At 41.8% G+C, this 20,635-nt stretch overlaps 1 protein-coding gene across 1 annotated transcript in view; it reads right to left on the bottom strand.

Moving 5' to 3' along the window:
- Nucleotides 1–20,635, bottom strand: part of LOC144479889 (cell adhesion molecule-related/down-regulated by oncogenes-like) — a 97,133-nt gene that overhangs the window by 31,231 nt on the left and 45,267 nt on the right. Inside the window, exons 3-8 of the mRNA XM_078198928.1 lie at nucleotides 19,687–19,962; nucleotides 15,419–15,565; nucleotides 11,771–11,914; nucleotides 8,920–9,207; nucleotides 7,601–7,870; nucleotides 5,381–5,734 (exon numbers count right to left, since the gene is read on the bottom strand). Of these exons, the coding sequence (XP_078055054.1) occupies nucleotides 5,381–5,734; nucleotides 7,601–7,870; nucleotides 8,920–9,207; nucleotides 11,771–11,914; nucleotides 15,419–15,565; nucleotides 19,687–19,962 (1,479 nt within the window). The remainder of the gene's footprint in view (nucleotides 1–5,380; nucleotides 5,735–7,600; nucleotides 7,871–8,919; nucleotides 9,208–11,770; nucleotides 11,915–15,418; nucleotides 15,566–19,686; nucleotides 19,963–20,635) is intronic.

Genomic DNA, 20,635 nt, shown 5'->3' with positions numbered 1-20,635 from the left:
TATGGAGGGTAGAATGCAGGAGACCAGCCAGGATTGCATTGGAATAGTCAAGTCTAGAGGTAACAAAGACATGAATGAGTGTTTCAGTAGCAGATGAGCTGAGATAGGGTAACGTTGGACAATGCAAAGGAGGTAGGAATAGATGGTTTAAGATGATCATGATCAACTGATCATCTTATGAATGTGTTGTCTGCACTGGGAATGTTAAAAGCTATGAGAGACAAGATCACCTAACATATCATCGTGCGCTGTTGAAATAGTATTTTGGAATTAAACACCTGGAGTGACCGACCATTGTAACCTAGACATTCTGCACTACAACACCCAATAAACTACAATCACAACTTGACATTTTTGGTGGAGAAAACATTAGCAAGGTCACCAGGAGAGCTCACTGCTCTTCTTTCAATTGTGCCACGAGATCTTTGAACAGGCAGATGTGGTCTTGGTTTAATGTTGCATCGTAAAGGTAGCAGCTGATATAAAATACCACTCCTTCAGTAATGAACTGGAATGCCGATCTGCCTAGATCAGTGACGGCAACCTAGGCTAGTGAGTGAGCTGCACAAGCTGTCTTTCATCTCAGTGGATGGCAAAATTGAAATCAGATTTATTCACTAACCATGATTCCATGAATCAGATTAAATGCATTTTAAAAATGCTTAATTATTTATTAATGGAATTATCAACTTCAAATGGTAAAAACAAAATAAATATTTACACTTTGGACGCAGCGGGAGCACGCAGCTCCCGCAGACAACATGCACTTAACTTTTCCTTGCTTTACCACTTCACTCAAATGGGTAGGAAAAAAACTACGGGGATGGAAGTCAGCGGAATGCTGACAACCCTGCGTGTGAGCAATGGTCAACAAAATGTCTTGGGGGCTGCACTCAGAACCCAGATGGGCCATCTGTGGTCCCCAGGCTGCAGGTTTCCCACCAACCGCCTAGGTTATGAGCGCAAGCATTGGTACTTGGTATGACACATCTGGAAGGTAGACTAAACTACTAACTGAGCTAAGCTCAGGCACAGGTGTATAAGCCCAAACTGACATGGTCTAACATCTTACACACACACATATGACTGGTGACAAGAAATGTTCATCACAGGCAAGACAATGGTATTGAACTGTCTGTGGCACATTGTGCTACTAGGGAGGAATTCCATTATTCCACCTTTCATTTATGGGATAAAGTTCTTTTTAAAACTATCGACCATGTTTGAGGCAATATAGTGCAAATAAACCACTTTTTATATATTTGCTCTGCAAAGGCTTGATATGAATATGGAACACTCCAGACCATAGATGTCCATGGAATCATCATGTTGTTTCATTAAAAGGAGAATGTTGTTGAAAAATAATGCTTTATCCCAATGTTTTTTATATCGGTCAAGCCAGAATGACATGCTGAATTTTTCATCAGGTTACAAATAATAGCAGGATTTCTCAGCAAACAATCTCTCCATTCTTTTAAGCTGAGTCAAGGCTAGGGCAGTGAGTTCACCATTGCCAAGAGGAACTGAGTATTGCAGTACCACATGGGTAAATGACAGGATCATTATTCATTCAACTCTAAGGCCTAGATATTTTGGATGGCGGAGGCTCGGTTCACACCACCCGGAGAGTCAGCAGTGAATACATCCCTCCTGACTCCATCAGGCCTGCTGCCATCTGACACTCAAGAGTGGTGAATAGCAGCACTTGGAAGGACGTCCCACCTTGGAGAGCTGCCAGCCAATCAGATTGGCTCACAGTTCACCATCCCATCCAGGTAGAGCGCTGCAGTGGCCAGAAGAGGCATTGCGGGCGCCATGCCTGGGACTAAGTGCAGGGAGCCAATGTGAAGTTAAGTGGCAGGGGTCTTGTGGAGACGAAGGATAGTGGATGCCATTTGGGGGGTGGGGGGGGGGGGAGAGAAGAGTTGGTGGAACGGAACATTGCATTATCGGGGGATAGACCAAGAAGGGGTTGGAGAGGAGGTCTGGACATATCTGGTTCGTGAAGGCAGGACACCCAAGTTAGAAGATGGCTTCCCAATGGAGGCCCCTCAAAATGCTTCCATGGGAGCGTAAAATTCAGGCGCAGGGCTTGGGTTCCTATCCTGTCAGAAGGAAGGATGAAGGTTTCCTCCCACCAATGAGTTTGGTGTGGTGGAGGAGGAAATAGGGAAGGCAGAGTGCTCAGATACAATGATTCCAGAAGCCTCAAGAGCAGTAGTGGTTACTGGCTTAGATAGTAAGATAGCTTTAGATACTTCCTAAATATTTCAGCGATCATTCCCAAGTTCACCAAGGACTAGAGGGAGGCAGGAGCATAGTGGTAATGTAACTAGTAATTCAGGATAACACACTGGGGATATGGGTCAAGTTGGTATAATTTAAAATTAATTAATAAATCTGGAATTAAAAGCCAGTCTCAGTAATGAGGAATATCAAATCATTGTCGATTGTTGTCAATGCTCATCTGTTTTACTAATATGCTTTAGGGAAGGAAATCAATCAGCACTTCTTTATGTTGAATACCACTTGGAAGCAGCACCAAGGGCCGCATTTGCACAGAATGTACTCTGGGTGGGAGACTTCAATGTCTATCACCAAGAGTGGCTCAGTAGCACCATTACTGGCCGAGCCCTAGACTGTGTCTATAGCAGGTGTTTAGGGAATCAGCAAGAGAAAAAAACCTCCTTGGCCCCAGCCTCACCAATCTACCTGGTGCAGATGCATCCGTCCACAACAGTATTAGCAAGAGTGAGCCTCTCACTGTCCTGGCAGAGATGAAATCTCATGTTCACACTGAGGACAGTCTTCATTGTGTTAGTACCACTGTGCTAAATGGGATAGATTTCGAACGGACTTAACATCCCAAAACTAGGCTTTCAGGAGGCATTGCGGGCCATCAGCAGCAGAAATGCATTCATACCACAATCTGTAACCTCATGGTCCAGTATATCCCCCACTCTATTACCATCAAGTAGAGGGATCAACCTTGGTTCAAAGAGGAGTTCAAGAGGGCATCTCATCAGCAATACCAGCCATACCTAAAAATGAGGCATCAATCTGAAACTACAGCTTAGGACTACTGCAGTTCCAAACAGCAGAAGCATAATGTGATACAGCAAAGCAATCCTGCAACCAACACATCAGATTTAAACTCTGCAGTCTTACCACATCCATTTGCAAATAAACAACTGGAGGAAGAGGCTCCACAAATATCCCCATCCTCAATGATGGGGAGGCCAGCATATCAGGACAAGAAATAAGGCATTTGGAACCATCTTTTGACAGAAGTGTCAGGTTGATGATCCAACTCTGCCTTCCCGAGGTCCCCAGCACCACAGATGCCAGTCTTTAACTAATTCAAATCACTCCACATAGAAATAGCAGAACACACTCGGTATTGCAAAGGCTTTGAATTCTGACATTTTGGCAATAGTGCAGAAGACTTGAGCTGCAGAGCTAGCTGTACTCTTAGCCAAGCTATTCCAGTACAGCTATAACACTGCCAGTAGAAAATTCACCAGTTATGCCCTGTCCACAATAAGCAGGATAAATCCAACCCACTAATTGCCACCCCATCAGTACTCTCACTCATCCGCAGAGTGACAGAAGGAATCATCAACAGTGCTGTCGAGAAGCAGTTGCTGGGCAATAGCAAACTCAATGACGCTCAGTTTGGGCTCCGCCAAGGCCACTCAGCTCCTGACCTTACAGCTTTGGTCCAAACATGGATCGAAGAGTTGAACTCAGGAGGTGAGGTGAAAGTGACTGCCCTTGACACAAGGCAGCATTTGGTCAAGTGTGGCATCAAGGAGTCCTAACACAATTGAAGTCGATAAGAATTGGGTGATGGCTACCCAAAGGTTAGACTCACCTAGCACAAAGGAAGACGGCCGTGATTGTTGGAGATCAGCCATCTCAGCTCAAAGACATCACTGCAGTTGTTGTTCCTGGACCCAATCATCTTCAGCTGTTTCATCAATGTCATTCCTTCTATCATAAGGTTAGAAGTGGGGATGTTTGTTGATGATTGCACAATGTTCAGCAACATTTGCGACTCCTCAGATATGGGAGCAGTCTATGTCCAAATGCAACAAGACTTGGAAAATATCCAGGCTGGGCTGACAAGTCGCAAATAACATTCACACCACATAAGTTTGAGCAATGGCCATCTCCAACAAGACAGAATCCAACCATTTCCCCATAACATTCAATGGCATTACCATCACTGAATACCCCACTGACAACATCCTGGGGGCTTACCATTGACCAGGTGAACTGGACCATACATATAAACACTGTCCCACAGCAGCAGATCAGGAGTTGGGAAATTCTAGGTAAGTAACTCATCTCCTGTTCACTATCTACATGGCACAAGGTCAAGATTGTGATGCAACACTCTCCAGTTGCCTGGACGAGTACAACTCCAACAACATTCAAATAGCTCAACATTATCCAAAATGAAGCAGCCTATTTGTTTGGTACCCCATCCAATCCATAAACATTCACGCCCTCCACCACTGACTCAGTGGCAGCAGTGTGTACTGCCCTTTCAGTCTATTCTTTCTCATTAGCAAAGTGATGGAAAGTGCCATCAACAGTGCTATTATGCAGCAGTTACAAGATGCACCACAGCAACTCACCAAGGTTCTTTCAATAACACCTTCCAAATCCACAACCTCTTACTGTCTGGAAGGACAAGGGCAGTAGTTGTATGGGAACACAACCACCTGCAGGATCCCCTTTAAGCCACATACCACCCGGAATTAAAAATATATACGGTGGCAGCTCACCATCTTTGAGAGTAGTTAGGGATGGGCAATAAATGCTGACCATGCCACCGACACCCATATCTTGTGAAGTAATAAAAAAAAGCCAATTGCAAGTTATATCTCCAAGACTGGAAATGACAGGCTGAGGCAGGAAGCTACAGGTTATTAACATTCAGATGGAGATGTAATGTCAGTGCAAAGTAGAACAAGGGCAACATTCCAAAATTACAATTGACTTGTTTTCCCACTTTGAAATGGAGTTTGTGGCAACAATCCAGCCCAATTAGACCTAAAATTGTCACCATGGAAACCAAGATTGCCAAAGCCAAATTATGCAACATACACAGAAAATTCAGTTCAGAAGCAGTTCTTCACATTCAGCAATTCACCCAAATCTCCACTGACCAAAAAGCATTCTTCCCAGTCTGCCACCAACCTCTTCCTCGATCGCAATCCATACCTTTCTGTCACTTCCTTACACACTTGTCAGCTACTTTTCTGGTACACATGAGTAAAGAGACTTTGGCATGACAAGTGTTGTGACATATCGCCTCAAGCAATCACCACAACCTCTTTGTGATCTAAGAGCAAGAGAAAACAAAGCTTACCAACTGACAGAAAGGCCTCTGCTTGTACTGAACCAATTTTGTTGGAGGCTTCGCAAATATATTGTCCAGAACTTTCCAGCGATGCAGTGCGTATATAGAGAGAACTCGATCCAGCCCTAGACATAGTGAGGTGAGGTGTATTGGAGCTTGTACTGCCCACGCCAGATAGTTGAGAATTCCGAGATTTTGACCGGAGAATATGTGAAGGGTGGCTGCTGATTAGTCCATGGCGATCAAACCAACGGATGATAGGTGTCGGCTGACCACTGGCATTGCAGGTCAGTGTGACAAATTCTCCTTCAGTAACTCTCAAATTGGTGGGTGGAGAGATAATCACAGGTTTTGTGCCTCTGTCTGCAGAAAGGAATAAATCTGGAGTCATTCACTGAAATAAATGATGTTTGAATTAACACAAATTTTATAAATTAGCAGTGCCTTTCTGAAACGACTGCTCAATCCTCAGAGATCTGCCTTGATGTCCATGAATTCACAAGGTCCCTGCTACTGATTGTTACCCAGTGACCATTAATGGAAAGTAAGCCTTAATGGTCTTTAGACAGCTGTCACTCTTCCTCTCTCATGATAGTCAAATTCAGGTACACCCATAGAGATTAATCATTTTGGTGAGACAAAAGAGGAAGAAAGTTGTTCAAAGAAAATTTACAAAGGGAAAGCAGTTGCCTTCGGTCAATTTCTAACTTGACATTATTGAAAAAAACAGCGTAATTAATGCATGGTTAGTGATGCTGTGAGACAGTCAAAATCCTGGAATTCCTTCCTTAACAGCACGGTGGGTGTCACATGGACCGCCGTGGATCAAGGCAGCTACTCACCACCACCTTCTCAAGGGCAATTAGGGATGAGCAATAAATGGTGCCAGTAACGCTCATATCCCAAGACCAAATAAATTTTTAAAATATCCTCGCTCATTTTAACCATGTAACATATCTTGAAAAAAAGCACATATATGTTTTGCAGTGTCAATGATGTATAAACTATTCTGCTCTTCAATAATATCAAATTGGAAGTTGACCACAAATAACAGACTCCTTGATTTCCCTCTGCAAATTTTCTTTTCACAACTTTTTCCTGCTTGGTGATGTACTGATGGATGTGTTATCTCACCAAATTGGTTATTCTTCACAGGTGAGCCTGGACAATAACTGTTAATTTGACCATGATGAGAGGGGAAGGGAAATCGGTGCTAAGTCTGGTATTAACACTGCCTAAAAGCCACAGGGCACACTTTCCATTCATACTCATTGGGTAACAATCAGTAGCAGGAACCCTGTGAATATTCCCCTTACCCAACTCATGGACACCAAGCCCAATTGTAGCACTCCCTATTGCCAGTTGAGTTGCAATTAACTAACTCAGCAGAGATTGGGAATTGAACCTGGAACCCATTCAGTATCATACAAGACAATGAATGCAATAGCAGAACCACTGTTTGAACTCTATGTTCTCACTAACTTATACAAGGACGCATTAAGATTAACAGATGCTAAGCAAGAAGGAAAATAGGAAACAAAGGTTAGTGAGAGGAGTGCAATTATGGAGCAATTTTAGAGGAATGGCTTTTAAAAATTATGTGGCACTTGGAGAAAAGAAAGCTTTGAAGATTAGTTTCCTGAAGAGGGGCAAATAATGGTAGTCCTGAGAGGTAGGAACAGTGTTAGAGGAAAGAAAGAGCAAGCATGTGTTCCCTGTTGCATTGTAGACAAACAATTTGTACATAAACTACAATCAACAAACAAATGAATGACTAGACGATTTGTTTTCTTTGATGGTTGAGGGAAGAATGTTGACCAGGACATTGGGAGAACTTCCTTCTCCTCTTATAGGTGGATACCTCAAGTGCACTATACAGAGAGAACGCTGCACTGTTGGAGTTACCATATATTTTGAGAGAGTCATCAAACCAATCTACCTTTCTCAAGATCAGATTAAGATTTAACCCACAACATTTTGGCCACCATCTGAGTCAAAACTGACAAGTGGACGATGCCAACTAGCTTGGGTAGCAGAGGCAAAATTTCAGGACAAAATCAATTCAAATCTTGCCAGATACCAGGTGTGTACAGGACATCCCCTTTAGGTATTGCTACCTGAACAGTCGCACAGATTTTAAATTAAACCTATTATTCAGACTGATAATAATAAGCTTAACATCTAGGGCGGGAGAAGGTGGATGGAACATTCTGTTAAGCTGCTATGTACCTGATTGAACCATAAGCCTAGCTGATGATTGCATAGAACCAATTCGGTTTTCCACCAAACATTGATACATCCCAGCATCCGCAGCAATGAGTCCCACAATCTTCAATCTATTTCCAGAGACCAAATGTCGAAGGCCCGCTTGCACAGTGACTGCGTTGTGGTACCAGGTGATATTGGGCCGTGGATTTCCATAATAATCACAAGTTAAACGTACTGTGGATCCCATGGATAGAGTCAGATCTCGCAGCCCTTTGACAATTGTAGCAGGCTCTACAAAATTTTAAAAAGAGTAAAATAATTTAACATTCAAATAGATTTGACAAGCAGAAGTGCTGAAAATAACAGGGCATTTGTAATGTCTCAATCTGGGTATCAGTGTCAGTGAGTCTCTCCCTCTCTGATGCACCAACTATACTCCCCATATTGGCCTGCTTCTCTTCAGTCTGGCTGCTCTGTCTATGATGCTGTACACTTGCCACGCTGACAACCCACTCACTTTTTCACTGTGGGATCAAATTTCATTTGGAGCTACTTTTGTACATATTTTAATCACTCCCATGCTATTTTAAATGGTTACTGTTTCTTCCTGACTTTGTATGTCAGATGGTAAACTTAACTCATGTGATAGCAACAGCTTATGGGTCATTTTAAGCAGAAACTCAGTACTCAGACAACTAACAGCTACCAAGTGGTCTCTATTGATGGCATTCTGTAGGTCATTAATCCCTGCAATGATCCATAACAACTAAACATGTCATCCCATAGAATATACATCAATGTTCACCAAGCCAAGGAATTAAGTAGCTTCTAAAATCACATTCAAAAGGGAAATCATCTCGTTCACCACCATATGTGGGATTGAAGGTGACAGGAATAGAGGTTTTCTGTCAGTCAGCTCACTGTTGTATTTGGCTTCATCATATTAGTTACCCTTGAAGTAAAAACAAGGACCTGGGTCTCGGTGTCCCCAAGGGAAAATAAAACAGATTTCTGCTCCTGCTCATCTCTCTTTCCATGGCCTCAGCCTGTGCTGATGAGATGATTGGGGGGGGGGAGGGGGGGGGGGGGGGGGAGGAGGAGGAGGAGAGGAGAGAACCAATATCGGGTCAGGAAAGGACTGGGCACAACCCTGATGCCAAATATCTTTCTGACATTCTTCATGGGTGAGCTTTGATGGTGAACGTCCACCTACGGCAAAGTAGGGAGTGATCAGCTGGCACCATTGAACCCCGAGGCCATTATAAGCCAGCACCCTCAGCAGAGGAACGAAGAAAATGAAAAAGAGGAAAAACAGATATAAATAAAGGAAACTCACTTACCATGAACAGTAACTGTGTAATTTGCAGACACTGGCTCCCCCACTCCATTTTCAGCGATACACAAGTAGTTGCCAACATCCAGTGCTCCAGCATGATCAACAACCAGGTTACTGTGCAAGAGTCTCCACCTCTCCTTCCCTGACAAGTCTCTGCCATCTTTTAGCCATCGGACATGTGGGGTTGGGACTCCACTCGCTACGCATTCCAGAATAAGAGGACTGTTCTGAATCACTGTTATGTTCTGTGAGGTTGTGGGATAAATGATGTGCGCAGAATTGTTTGTAGGACCTGTGGGAAAAGATGGGAGAAATTTCAATCTGCCGTGTTCGACCATTTCGATACAGTTAGACCAAATAGTGTGCACACACCCTGATACACATCTTTCAATGGGCAGCCAAAGAAAGAAACTGAATGAGCACAAAAGAAAAGGGAAGAATGCATGTGCAAAAAAAAGTGCACTTAAGGCGGCAATAAAATGATTGGAGGGCAGGCAAAAGGCGACAGAGAAAACAAGAGTATATGCAAGGCAAAGTAAAGTGTTGGATGCAAAGTGGAAGAATGAGTGATTAAAAGACTTATGGGGAAAACAAAACAAAAGAGAGAACGAGATGGAAAGTTGAAGAGTGAGCAGAAGAATATGAGCAAGCAGAAAAATAGAATATTGAAGGAATATGAAAGAGAGGAACAAATGGAAATGCTCAGATCCAAGCCGAGGGGAGACATGAGTAAGAAGATAATATTGAAGCCTCCTTTCATAATTCAGACTGAGCATGGCACCATCAGATAAAATAGTTGTTTATTTGTCAGTTGAATAATGGTGATGCAACCATACTACATAAAAAAGCAACAGCGATGAGTTAGAAAAACAAAATTTAGGACTTCATTTCCTATTGTTGCTTTTATCAGACAAGTACTGAATCACTTTTCAGACACAGCTGGTTAGAGATTAACTCAGAGGATGATCACCCTTCCATCTGTATTGCTTTCTTCCCTTGCTAATTTATCCATATTTCACATTTGAGCAGTAGAGAACGTGGCTTCCAGTATATAGGGAAGAGATAATGTTCATGTTCCATATGGATTCAGAGGAAGTGGGTGTCGGGAATTGGGAGGGGGTGGGGGGCAAACAGTGGGTGCCGGTTAACCTAAGCATTGTGTTTAACCATCTGTTTAACACAAGTTAAAAAAGTGACTGGATAAGCAAATTCTGTAGTTTATCTAATTTTATTTATAACATATGAAGTGCTAAGATATCAAGCTGGATATAAAGTTTATGATTACAAAATAAATAAAATTGAGTCATGTAAGTCCTCCTTGAGACCTGCCCCCATTTGTGGGAAAAGATGAAATTCACTGTTCTAGCCCAGACAAATAAAGCATACAAGTCACAAAAACAGAAAATGCTGGAAAGTCTCAGCAAGTCTGACAGCATCTGTGGAGAGAGAATAGAGTTAACCTCGAGTCTGGATGACCTTTCGTCAGAGCATGCTTATCAAGATTCAAAACTCTATCCTCTCCCCACAGATGCTGTCAGACCTGCTGAGATTTTCCAGTATTTTCTGTTTTTGCTTCAGATTCCAGCATCCGCAGTAATTTGCTTTTATCAAAATGCATACAAGTGTCTGCCTGAGCAACAATGGAGTCACATTCTATATGCATATTCAATATATCTAATTTAAGATGCAGGAACCATTACAAAGTTTTAAAAGCGTCACAAGTAGGCTTACATTAACACTGCAATGAAGTTACTGTGAAAATCCCCTCGTCTCCACACTCCGGCACCTGTTCGGGTACACTGAGGGAGAATTTAGCATGACCAATGCACCTAACCATCACATCTTTCAGACTGTGGGAAGGAACCGGGGAACCAGGAGGAAACCCACCAGCAAGCACAACACACAGTTGAGCAGTAAACAGAGGAGTCATCTTGTGTTAATGGATTAAAAAAAGATTGACCTTTAAAAAAATAAATGTCTCACAGATCAGAAGAAACAAGTTTAGCTTGCCAGTGTGTGCTGAGTTCAGCCAGAACAGTAGGGATGCTGCTTAGTGTTGCAACGCTGCTGGGAAATTTCAGTCACAATCTGAAGTCAGAGTTGAAAAATGTACATGCAGGTGTTGGGATTGGACTGGATCAACTGAGATTCTCACAACAGTTGAACAGCCTGGTGCTCTCGGAGCCTGTCTGAAGAATGAACACTGAAGCCAAAGTTCCCAAAACAGGACCACAGCATGCGTCAACTTCGCCACAATAATAGCTAAGAAAACTGAGAAAGGTGTGTGTAACTGCAGCCCTTGGATTCATTTTTCCTCATCAAGATGAGGGATATCAATGTTGTAGATTGAATATTTCATCATGTTTTGTAGTCAAACATTTTACTACAGGTTACAGAGACACAGCAAATCTCCCACCGCTGAATAACGCATCTTTCTCCTAACTAAAGAGCATCTCTTTTTGTACCAGTTGACAGTCATTTCTCACTCCAGCCTTTATGATCTTCAAATTAGATTATTTACTGCTCAACGATAGGTACTTTTGTACTGAGCATTAATATTGCATCTAAGTAATTACTTGTAGAAATTTGTCACAAGCAGGCAGAGATATACTCTTCCTATCAGTCTTGTCTCTATTCAAACCCACAATCTGGAAGCTAAGCGCGAGGTCTTAAGCCTGGATTCCCTCCCACATTGGCAACAGCACCTATCATACCAAGCAGTTTAATATTTTCATTCTTAACAGGGTGCTAAAACAGTCAAGGGCACAGCAATCCATTCAGCTGTTTCTATTAGCTCAAATAACAATTACCAAGACTGGATACATTGTGAAAATACATCTGGGCTGCAAACTTACGCCTAATCAGCAGCTTATGTCCTGTAGGTTCCATTTTCGTCTCATGAGTGACCGGATTGTATGCCGCACACTTGTAGGTTCCTTTGTCCTGCTGTGTGACGTTTAGTACTTGCAAATTTCCAGAAGGAAGGATCAGGTAGTTATCTGAAAATAAGAGCATGGTAAGGAAAAAGACTGTTGCAACATGATAAGGGAGTTCCTGAAACTGTAAGGGGCCAGAAATCAGGGATGCCAGCCTCAGACCCATGGTGGCCCCACAAATTTCCTCTGAGCCAAAATTTCAAGTCCAAGTCCAGGATTTTAAGAGAAGCAGAGGCATTCTCGTGAAAACCTGGTGGTGGTGAAGGAAAATAAAACTTAGTGAATATATTTAATCACTTTATTGTAACATATGTATTTTTTTAAAAAAAACTTTATTTGTTTAAACCCTTACTTTAGAGATTAGAAATTTCAGTCAGGGAAGAAGTGGATGAAAAGTATTTTGGACATTTTAAGGACTCAAATTCAAGGTGATATACTCTAATTATAAAATAACAGTTGTTATATAGTGCAAGCCATTCTTAAGATTTATCATAGTTCCCACTTCCCCCACACGAGTAACAGGTAATGCATTTTTTTTAGTTAAGAAATATGTGCTCCACAAATTTAATATATCAATAGATTTGTTAATTTGCAGTGGATCAGAATGTAGGGAGCCAAGAGCAAATGTGAACTTCAGATCAGGTGAAGTGGATGAAAAGGTATGTCAGCATAACTCATTTTAAAGTCACGTATTCTGTCCTTAATTTTATAACATTTTTATTTTACATTAACATTTATAGTTAAAAATAACATAATTTAGAGCAATTAGTAAGCAGAAAAGTAGAGTTGGAACAAAGAACATCTATCCAGTACAGGCTGAAAAGCTGGGTGATGCAAAAGTGAGATACTTCAGTGTCACAAGCTTTCATTATTTTTGTGGCAGGTAGGTCGTGCCTTACTAACCTTATTGAGTTTTTTGAGAAAGTGACCAAGGAGGTGGATGGGGGCAAGGCAGTGGACGTGGTATATATGGATTTTAGTAAGGCGTTTGATAAGGTTCACCATGGTAGGCTTCTGCAGAAAATGCAGATGTATGGGATTGGGGGTGATCTAGGAAATTGGATCAGGAATTGGCTAGCGGATAGGAAACAGAGGGTGGTGGTTGATAGTAAATATTCATCATGGAGTGCGGTTACAAGTGGTGTACCTCAGGGATCTGTTTTGGGGCCACTGCTGTTTGTAATATTTATTAATGATCTGGATGAGGGTATAGTTGGGTGGATTAGCAAATTTGCTGATGACACCAAAGTCGGTGGTGTGGTAGACAGTGAGGAAGGGTGTCGTAGTTTGCAGGAAGACTTAGACAGGTTGCAAAGTTGGGTCGAGAGGTGGCGGATGGAGTTTAATGCGGAGAAGTGTGAGGTAATTCACTTTGGTAGGAATAACAGATGTGTTGAGTATAGGGCTAACGGGAGGACTTTGAATAGTGTGGAGGAGCAGAGGGATCTAGGTGTATGTGTGCATAGATCCCTGAAAGTTGGGAATCAAGTAGATAAGGTTAAGAAGGCATATGGTGTCTTGGCGTTTATTGGTAGGGGGATTGAATTTAGGAGTCGTAGCGTTATGTTGCAACTGTACACAACTCTGGTGCGGCCGCACTTGGAGTACTGTGTGCAGTTCTGGTCCCCACATTACAGGAAGGATGTGGAGGCTTTGGAGAGGGTGCAGAGGAGGTTTACCAGGATGTTGCCTGGTATGGAGGGGAGATCCTATGAGGAGAGGCTGAGGGATTTGGGATTGTTTTCGCTGGAAAGGCGGCGGCTAAGAGGGGATCTTATTGAAACATATAAGATGATTAGAGGTTTAGATAGGGTGGATAGTGATAGCCTTTTTCCTCTGATGGAGAAATCCAGCACGAGGGGGCATGGCTTTAAATTGAGGGGGGGTAGTTATAGAACCGATGTCAGGGGTAGGTTCTTTACCCAGAGGGTGGTGAGGGATTGGAATGCCCTGCCAGCATCAGTAGTAAATGCGCCTAGTTTGGGGGCGTTTAAGAGATCCGTAGATAGGTTCATGGACGAAAAGAAATTGGTTTAGGTTGGAGGGTCACAGTTTTTTTTTTTAACTGGTCGGTGCAACATCGTGGGCCGAAGGGCCTGTTCTGCGCTGTAATGTTCTATGTTCTATTATAAATGCAGACAGAAGAATTTATAATGGGAAAAATGCACATTAAATGCAATAACGAGTAGCAAAGTTCTGCACGCAAGAAGTGAATGCAAAATTTTAAAATAATAAAATGCCAACACCTGAATTTATATCATACCATGTCTTGTCAAACCATCTCAAAGTGCTTCACTGTGAATTACATGCACTCTATCGGGATTTATTTATGTAGGTAAATGCATCCCAACCATATACCAAAAATATTTACTCATGATCTGGCGTTGTCCTTATTTTAAGTGAATGATAAACCCTTTCAAAATGTTGAGCAGTACACCAATAGCAGACATTAAACCTATTGTTTTACAAGAGCTCATGGATGAGTAGGAAGCAGTTAGAATAGTAGACAGATCAAGATTCTCTCACAGAATGCTAAAGGAGCAAAATGGCAATCTTTTAAAAACTGTAAAGTCTTTTAAGACAAGCTTAAAGCATCAATATTTTGCCTCTCTAGTATGGTTTTGAATTTGGCTCAGACTACTGGGATGAAAGATCCCCCTGTATGGTTACTATGAAAGTCCTTCATGATGTGAATTAGGGCACCTTCAATTCAATTCAAGATGCCAACATGTCCGGATCACAAAACTGCCAACGACTGATACACACAAATATTCTCAGTCTCACTCCATGATGGATAGATGGATGAGAAAGAGAAATATCACACTGGTGTAGTACAGGGCGTACTTCTGAAGCGAAAGCATGTTGGGCAGTGGATTCTGTATTTAATCTGTGCTGTACGTGCCTAAAGTGGCAGCCCATGCTCGGATTGAAAAGACCAAATTTGTGGGGAGTTAAAACAAGGCTGGGAGAGTCACCTAGCTTGGGCTGGAGGGAGTGTCTCTGGGAACAGGAAACCTCACTGTGAAAGACAGTTCTCAGATTTCAGATTACCTGGCTGAGAAAAGAACAAGAATAACCCCCTAGAGTTAAGAATCACTTTGGGCTTATTCTGGGAAAAGTGAACGTCCATGAAAAAGGACAGTGTAAACCATACCTGTGATGTGCATTTTTTCAGTTAGATGAAAAATAAGTGGGGTGGTGCCGATTCCATTCTGTGGTTTAAAGTATAGCTTTTCTGCAAAGATAATGTTTAGCCAATAACGTATTTAGTCTTTTGCTAAAGTGAACTTCTTAAAACGTGAAATCTTGATGATTTATTCAGATATTAACTGGGAGTTTGAATTTATTTTTAAAGGCCATCAGTCTCCATGGGGATGGGAGTAAATGGGACAGTGTAAAGATAGGCTTAATCTATGTTGCTAAATCTATCCTAGGTATGTTTAATGGAGATGTGCAATGGTAATAGTAACTGCTTACAATACCTGATACACAAAGTTTTAGAAAGTTACTGACTAGACAGGAAAGTAATATGTTTCACATGCTTGCTCTGAGAAAGGACACACTTACCCGTAGATTGCTCAAGCCTTTTTCCCCTCACTCGGTAGCGGATTAGTGCTGGGGGTTTACTGTCAGGTAAATGACATTCTATGACGCCCGTGCTTCCTTCATCCACTGTCACTACTCGCTGACTGGGTGCCTGGAAATCATTTACACCTATAAAGACAAAGCAAAGAACTATATTCAGCTTTGGAAATCATTATGTACTATGACTAACGCAATTGGCCAAATGAAAGCTGACACAGAACACAGCCTGAAAAAGGCAGCAGCTTCTCTCTTCTTGAACTCTCCCTCAGATACAGTGGTAACTTGGAATCTAACCTGGCATACAAAATTACTCAGTCAGGATTACTGGCTAGTGCATTACCATGCCTATTTACAATCATGCAAATGTTTTCTATAAACAGTAAAACCCTATAATGCCATTTTATCCATATACACAGTTCCTGAGCAACCAGTGGCAACATCAAATTAATGTTGCCAGCTTTGGAAATTCTGCTGACCAGACTAGGAGAGTAGTCCAGGGGTTAAAAGTTCCACTCGTTTTTCTGATGCACTCTTACGGTCACAAAACGTGATTGATTTTCCACCAAATCAACCTAGCCTCACCTGCTAGGATTTCAAATCAAAAGATCTTCTGTTTAGTTTGCGAAAGCCTAAGGTAATAGGTTCGGCATCACATCACCTGCCATTTGCTTTGATTCTAACCACACTTCTGTGGTACAGAAGGACATTATTAAAGTGCATCACCATATGTTGATCTGAGCTGCAAGGCACACAATGCAAAGGAACACAATTTTACCATGCCGACATCATTGAATTGAGCACTATATTTTTCTTATTTTGTTTTGGCTAGAAGGATAACTGGTTTTAAGGTGTGCTTGCTTTCCTGCCTTATGCTCTATGCAAGTACCACTCCCCATTGGGAATGTCAGATCACATTTAGTCACACAAAAGTTAGGGTAAATGAACCACTCTGTATGGCACCAAACCATGAAGGTCTTTTTTACTCCCAGGCTGTACACAATTTACTGATCTCAACTAAGGGAAAGGAAAATTGTTCCTCCTGGGAAGGAACAATTGCCCAAAACTTTTGTTCTTGATTGCAAAGTGAACCATTTCCCCATTTACTGTTACAAAGTACACATACATGCGACTGCCAAGTGAAATGGATTGGCTTCAAAACTCCACTGTCTGAGTGCTAAGCCAACACACTTGAGAAAAATGGCTGCATGGATAAGTTCTGAGCTCTCCACCAGGGATCCTTAATAAAACAATGTCTCGAAAGTGAGAGAGTAGGTAAGGGTGGAGTAGGACAAAAATGAGACAAAACTGGATAATAAATCATAGAATTGAGATATAGTTAATGTTCTTATTAAATCAGGTGTGGGGTTTTGTTTTCTCATTGCTTTGGGGAAAGTGGAGGCAAAGACAGGAAGAATGTTCCAGGGTGTGACCTGCTCACACGCACACACTCTGAAAAAGCAGCCTTCTAGCCAAATGCGAATTTCGATTGCGACATAGCTTGTGTTTTCTTTGGGGTTCAGGTGGGAGAGGATTTTTGATATCAAGCCAAGATTTCACTTCTAACATACCAGTCCAAGATTATATAGAAATATAATTAGGAATTTTACACAAGCTGTGCCTTCAGTCCTCCTTGTGTTCATCAACAGACTCCTGCATCCATTATTAATACTTTCAGTGCACTCAGGTCAAACTAATAGAGGAGAGGAGATGCTTACATTTACTGGAGGTCCCAGTTATGAAGCCTGCCTGTGTGGTCTGGTTAAAAAGCAGTTAGGGGAATTAGACTCCATTACAGTTTTTATATGGTTGTGAAGCTCTTTCCGGAAGGCTGGTTCCTCAATGGAATAAAATTTAACAAAAAAAATAAAATCACAGGTTCCTTGCAAATCATTTTGGACAAGAATATGGATTTCAAATGAACACAGAGTCACACATTCTCTTCCTTCAACAGATAGGGAACATTTCCTTCAGCAGGTTACTCCCATAGTCTCCAAGTCCAGACCAAACCTGCCCACAGGGATAAAATGTCTCTAAAAGCAGTTGGAAGAAACAGCCCTTTCCCTTTTCTTCCCTGCCTTTCCCAACTATTTGTTGAGGGAACACACACACACAGTTACTGCCTACTAAGATTATGCTGTATGAAGATGTAATCTCAGCCATGGGGAAGGGGGCAAGAAAAGGCTGCAGAGAAGTGGAGGGGATTTAAAAAAAGTGGCAAGTCATCACCAGGTTTGTCCTCAAGCATCTAAATTGAATGGTTAGAGATAAACATTAGCAAGGATGTGGAAAGAATCCAACTTGAAAAGATATGGGGATAGGCAAAATAAAAGCAAAAAGGAGAAGATTTTTGCTTATTAAGAAACCCAAACGAAGCAAGAGTTGTAGTTCTGTAAACATAAGATTAATAGTTCATGGAAAATAGTCAGGTCTATTCCATAATTTTCCAATATATGCTCTGAGTGGGCAAAGCTCCAAACTGGGACTGTGCAATACACGAACAGGGATAGTCCCATTTGACCCAACAAACGTGCCTCTCAATTAATTGCTGGATTACTGTTCCAGTTTTCTCACCTTCTATCCTGCACATACTGACTCATGTTCAAATACGATTCCTTCGGTCAGTCTTTGGTATCACAACCAACTATTAATTGCAGAATGGCCAAACTTTTGGCAAAAGGTGGCCACCAGTGGCACGGTGATTAGCACTGCTGCCTCACAACGCCAGGGACCCAGGTTCAATTCTGGCCTCAGGTCACTGTCTGTGTGGAGTTTGCACATTCTCCCCGTGTCTGTGTGGGTTTCCTCCGGGTGCTCCGGTTTCCTCCCATAATCTAAAGATATGCGGGTTAGGTAGATTGCCATGCTAAATTGCCCTTAAGTGTCAAGGGGATTAGTAGGGTAAATAAGTGGAGTTATAGGGATAGGACCTGGGTGGGATTGTCGTCAAATGGCCTCCTTCAGTAATGTAATGCATTTTAGTATGAATAGGGAGATCACTTATTAGTTGGGAGGATCAAGTCCAGGTGGGTTAGGTAAACAAAGGAACCTCAGCATATAAATACACCAATGACTAAAAGTCACTTCACAGGTTCGCAAGGCCATAAAAACAAACAAAGCAAGCACTACACTTGATTTCAAAAGGGATAGAATTGAGAAGTGGGAAAAATTGTGCTAAACCCGTATTGAATCCTAGTTAAACCACATTTAGGAATGCTGCATGCTGTTCTGGTTGCCATATTATAAAAAGGAGATGGAGACACTGGAGAGGGTAAAGAGAAAATGTATATGGATGATACCAGAAATGGGTGGGTATGCATAAAGGATCTCTTCTCCTTTGAACAAAGGCTAAGGGGACCTAATAGAGATTTCAAATTATGAAAGATTTTGATAAAATGGACACAGAGAAAATGCTTCCCCTTGTGGGGATGAACAAAACTAGGAGCCATCAATATAAGGTAGTCACCAAGAATTCAGAAGAAACTTCTTCGCCCAAAGAATGGCGAGAATGTGGAACACACTACCACAGCAAATAGTTGAAACAAATAGTTTAGATGCATTGAAGGGGAAGCTAGACCAGCATTTGATGGAGAAGGAAATAGAGGATTATGATGATAGATTTAGATGAGAAGAAAAATGGGAGAAAGCTCGAGTAGAACAAAAGCACCAGCATGGACTGGCTTCGACTGTTTCTCTGCTGTATATCCTATATATTCCTTCATGGCTGAGCCTGAGAAGTGTCAGCAATCTACTCCAACACAGAAGCATCACAAACAAGAAGGAGATGTCCTTGCCTAACTTCCAGCAATGATCAGGAGCAAAAACTGAGATTAAATTTCTCTTTGTTTGCCTAGGGGACATGAAGCCAACCTTGGCATCTGCTGCATTGAAAAGGAAAGCTTAAGAAAAGAGACATAATTTCTTTGCAACAGAGCAATCCATAAAAGTGTCTTTTTCTACCACTTGAAAATAAACGGCACTTCATATCGCTGCCACTCTCCAGCCACAATTAAGTATATTGAGAGTGGCTTGTCACTGAACAGTCCAGCTAGGGCAGGAAAATTGTTATGCAGAGAAAGGTGGACTTAAATGACTGCCCCAGTACTACCCATGTATTCGATGTTGGTACACTAAACTGGTTAAAGGTCAAGTTTTCACAGGGTATCAATAGATCCAAGGCTCCCCATAAACTATGATGCATCTCAGTCAAACAAGCTGCTGTAAAGTGTTCCCATTTTCAAACCGATACTCACTTGCAATGGTAATGGAAGAAGGTCTGCTCACTATTGCACCGACAGAACTGCTTGCAACACAGAGGTACCTCCCAACATGGGACGTCTGTAGATTTGAGATAGTCAATGACCCAGACCGGATCTCTATTCCATTCTGCCCACTGTCTGTTAATTTCTGTCCATTGAAGTGCCATGTAATGCGTGCCCAAGCAGGCTCTACTGCACAACGGAGCTGAACCCGTCCCCCTAGTTTCTGTATCATGGAATGGGGTTCCGCAGAGAAGTGAGGGGCCAGGTCTGTGTAGGAAGAATGAGAGATTGGTTAGAAACTGCCTTATCTTCTGAAAACATCACCATGCTGAAATAATGGTCCTTCTTTAATGGCAGTCATCATTTGCATGGGGTAAGCACTAGAATCCACAACAAACACAAATATAACACAATTGGCATGGAAGCCAATTCCAATGCCCATCCCAACTAGAACCAAGGTCAGGTCATGCAGACATTGGACTAAACCTGGGGCCTTCCTGGTCTGCATGGTAATAGAAGCTGTGTCTTTGTGAGCCACATGGAGTGCTAGAGGTCACATACAATAGTTTATTTCCTGTTCAAATTATTGGTGTAAATCTAAAGAGATCTTGGGATTCTGAGATAGGCTTTATCAACAGTCCAAACTTAAAATAGTGAATAACATTAAAAACAAAAATTTGCAAATCCTAGAAATTGAAAATGCAAAAAGGCCTGAAGGTAAAAAAATTGTAAGAATTTTTAAATTCATTTATGGGATGTGGGCGCTGCTGGCTGAGCCAACATTCATTTCAGAGGGTATTTGAGAGTCAACCACATTATTGTGGATCTGAGTCACATGTAGGCCAGACCAACTAAGGATGGTAGATTTCCTTCCCTAAAGGACATTAGATTAGTTTTTACAACAATCGGCAATGATCTAGACTTTTAATTCCAGATTTTT

This window comes from Mustelus asterias, chromosome 27 (assembly GCF_964213995.1).
Source record: "Mustelus asterias chromosome 27, sMusAst1.hap1.1, whole genome shotgun sequence".
Taxonomy (NCBI): domain Eukaryota; kingdom Metazoa; phylum Chordata; class Chondrichthyes; order Carcharhiniformes; family Triakidae; genus Mustelus; species Mustelus asterias.
The sequence above is the reverse complement of the archived record's forward strand: the minus strand, read 5'-3'. Positions and strand labels throughout refer to the sequence as shown.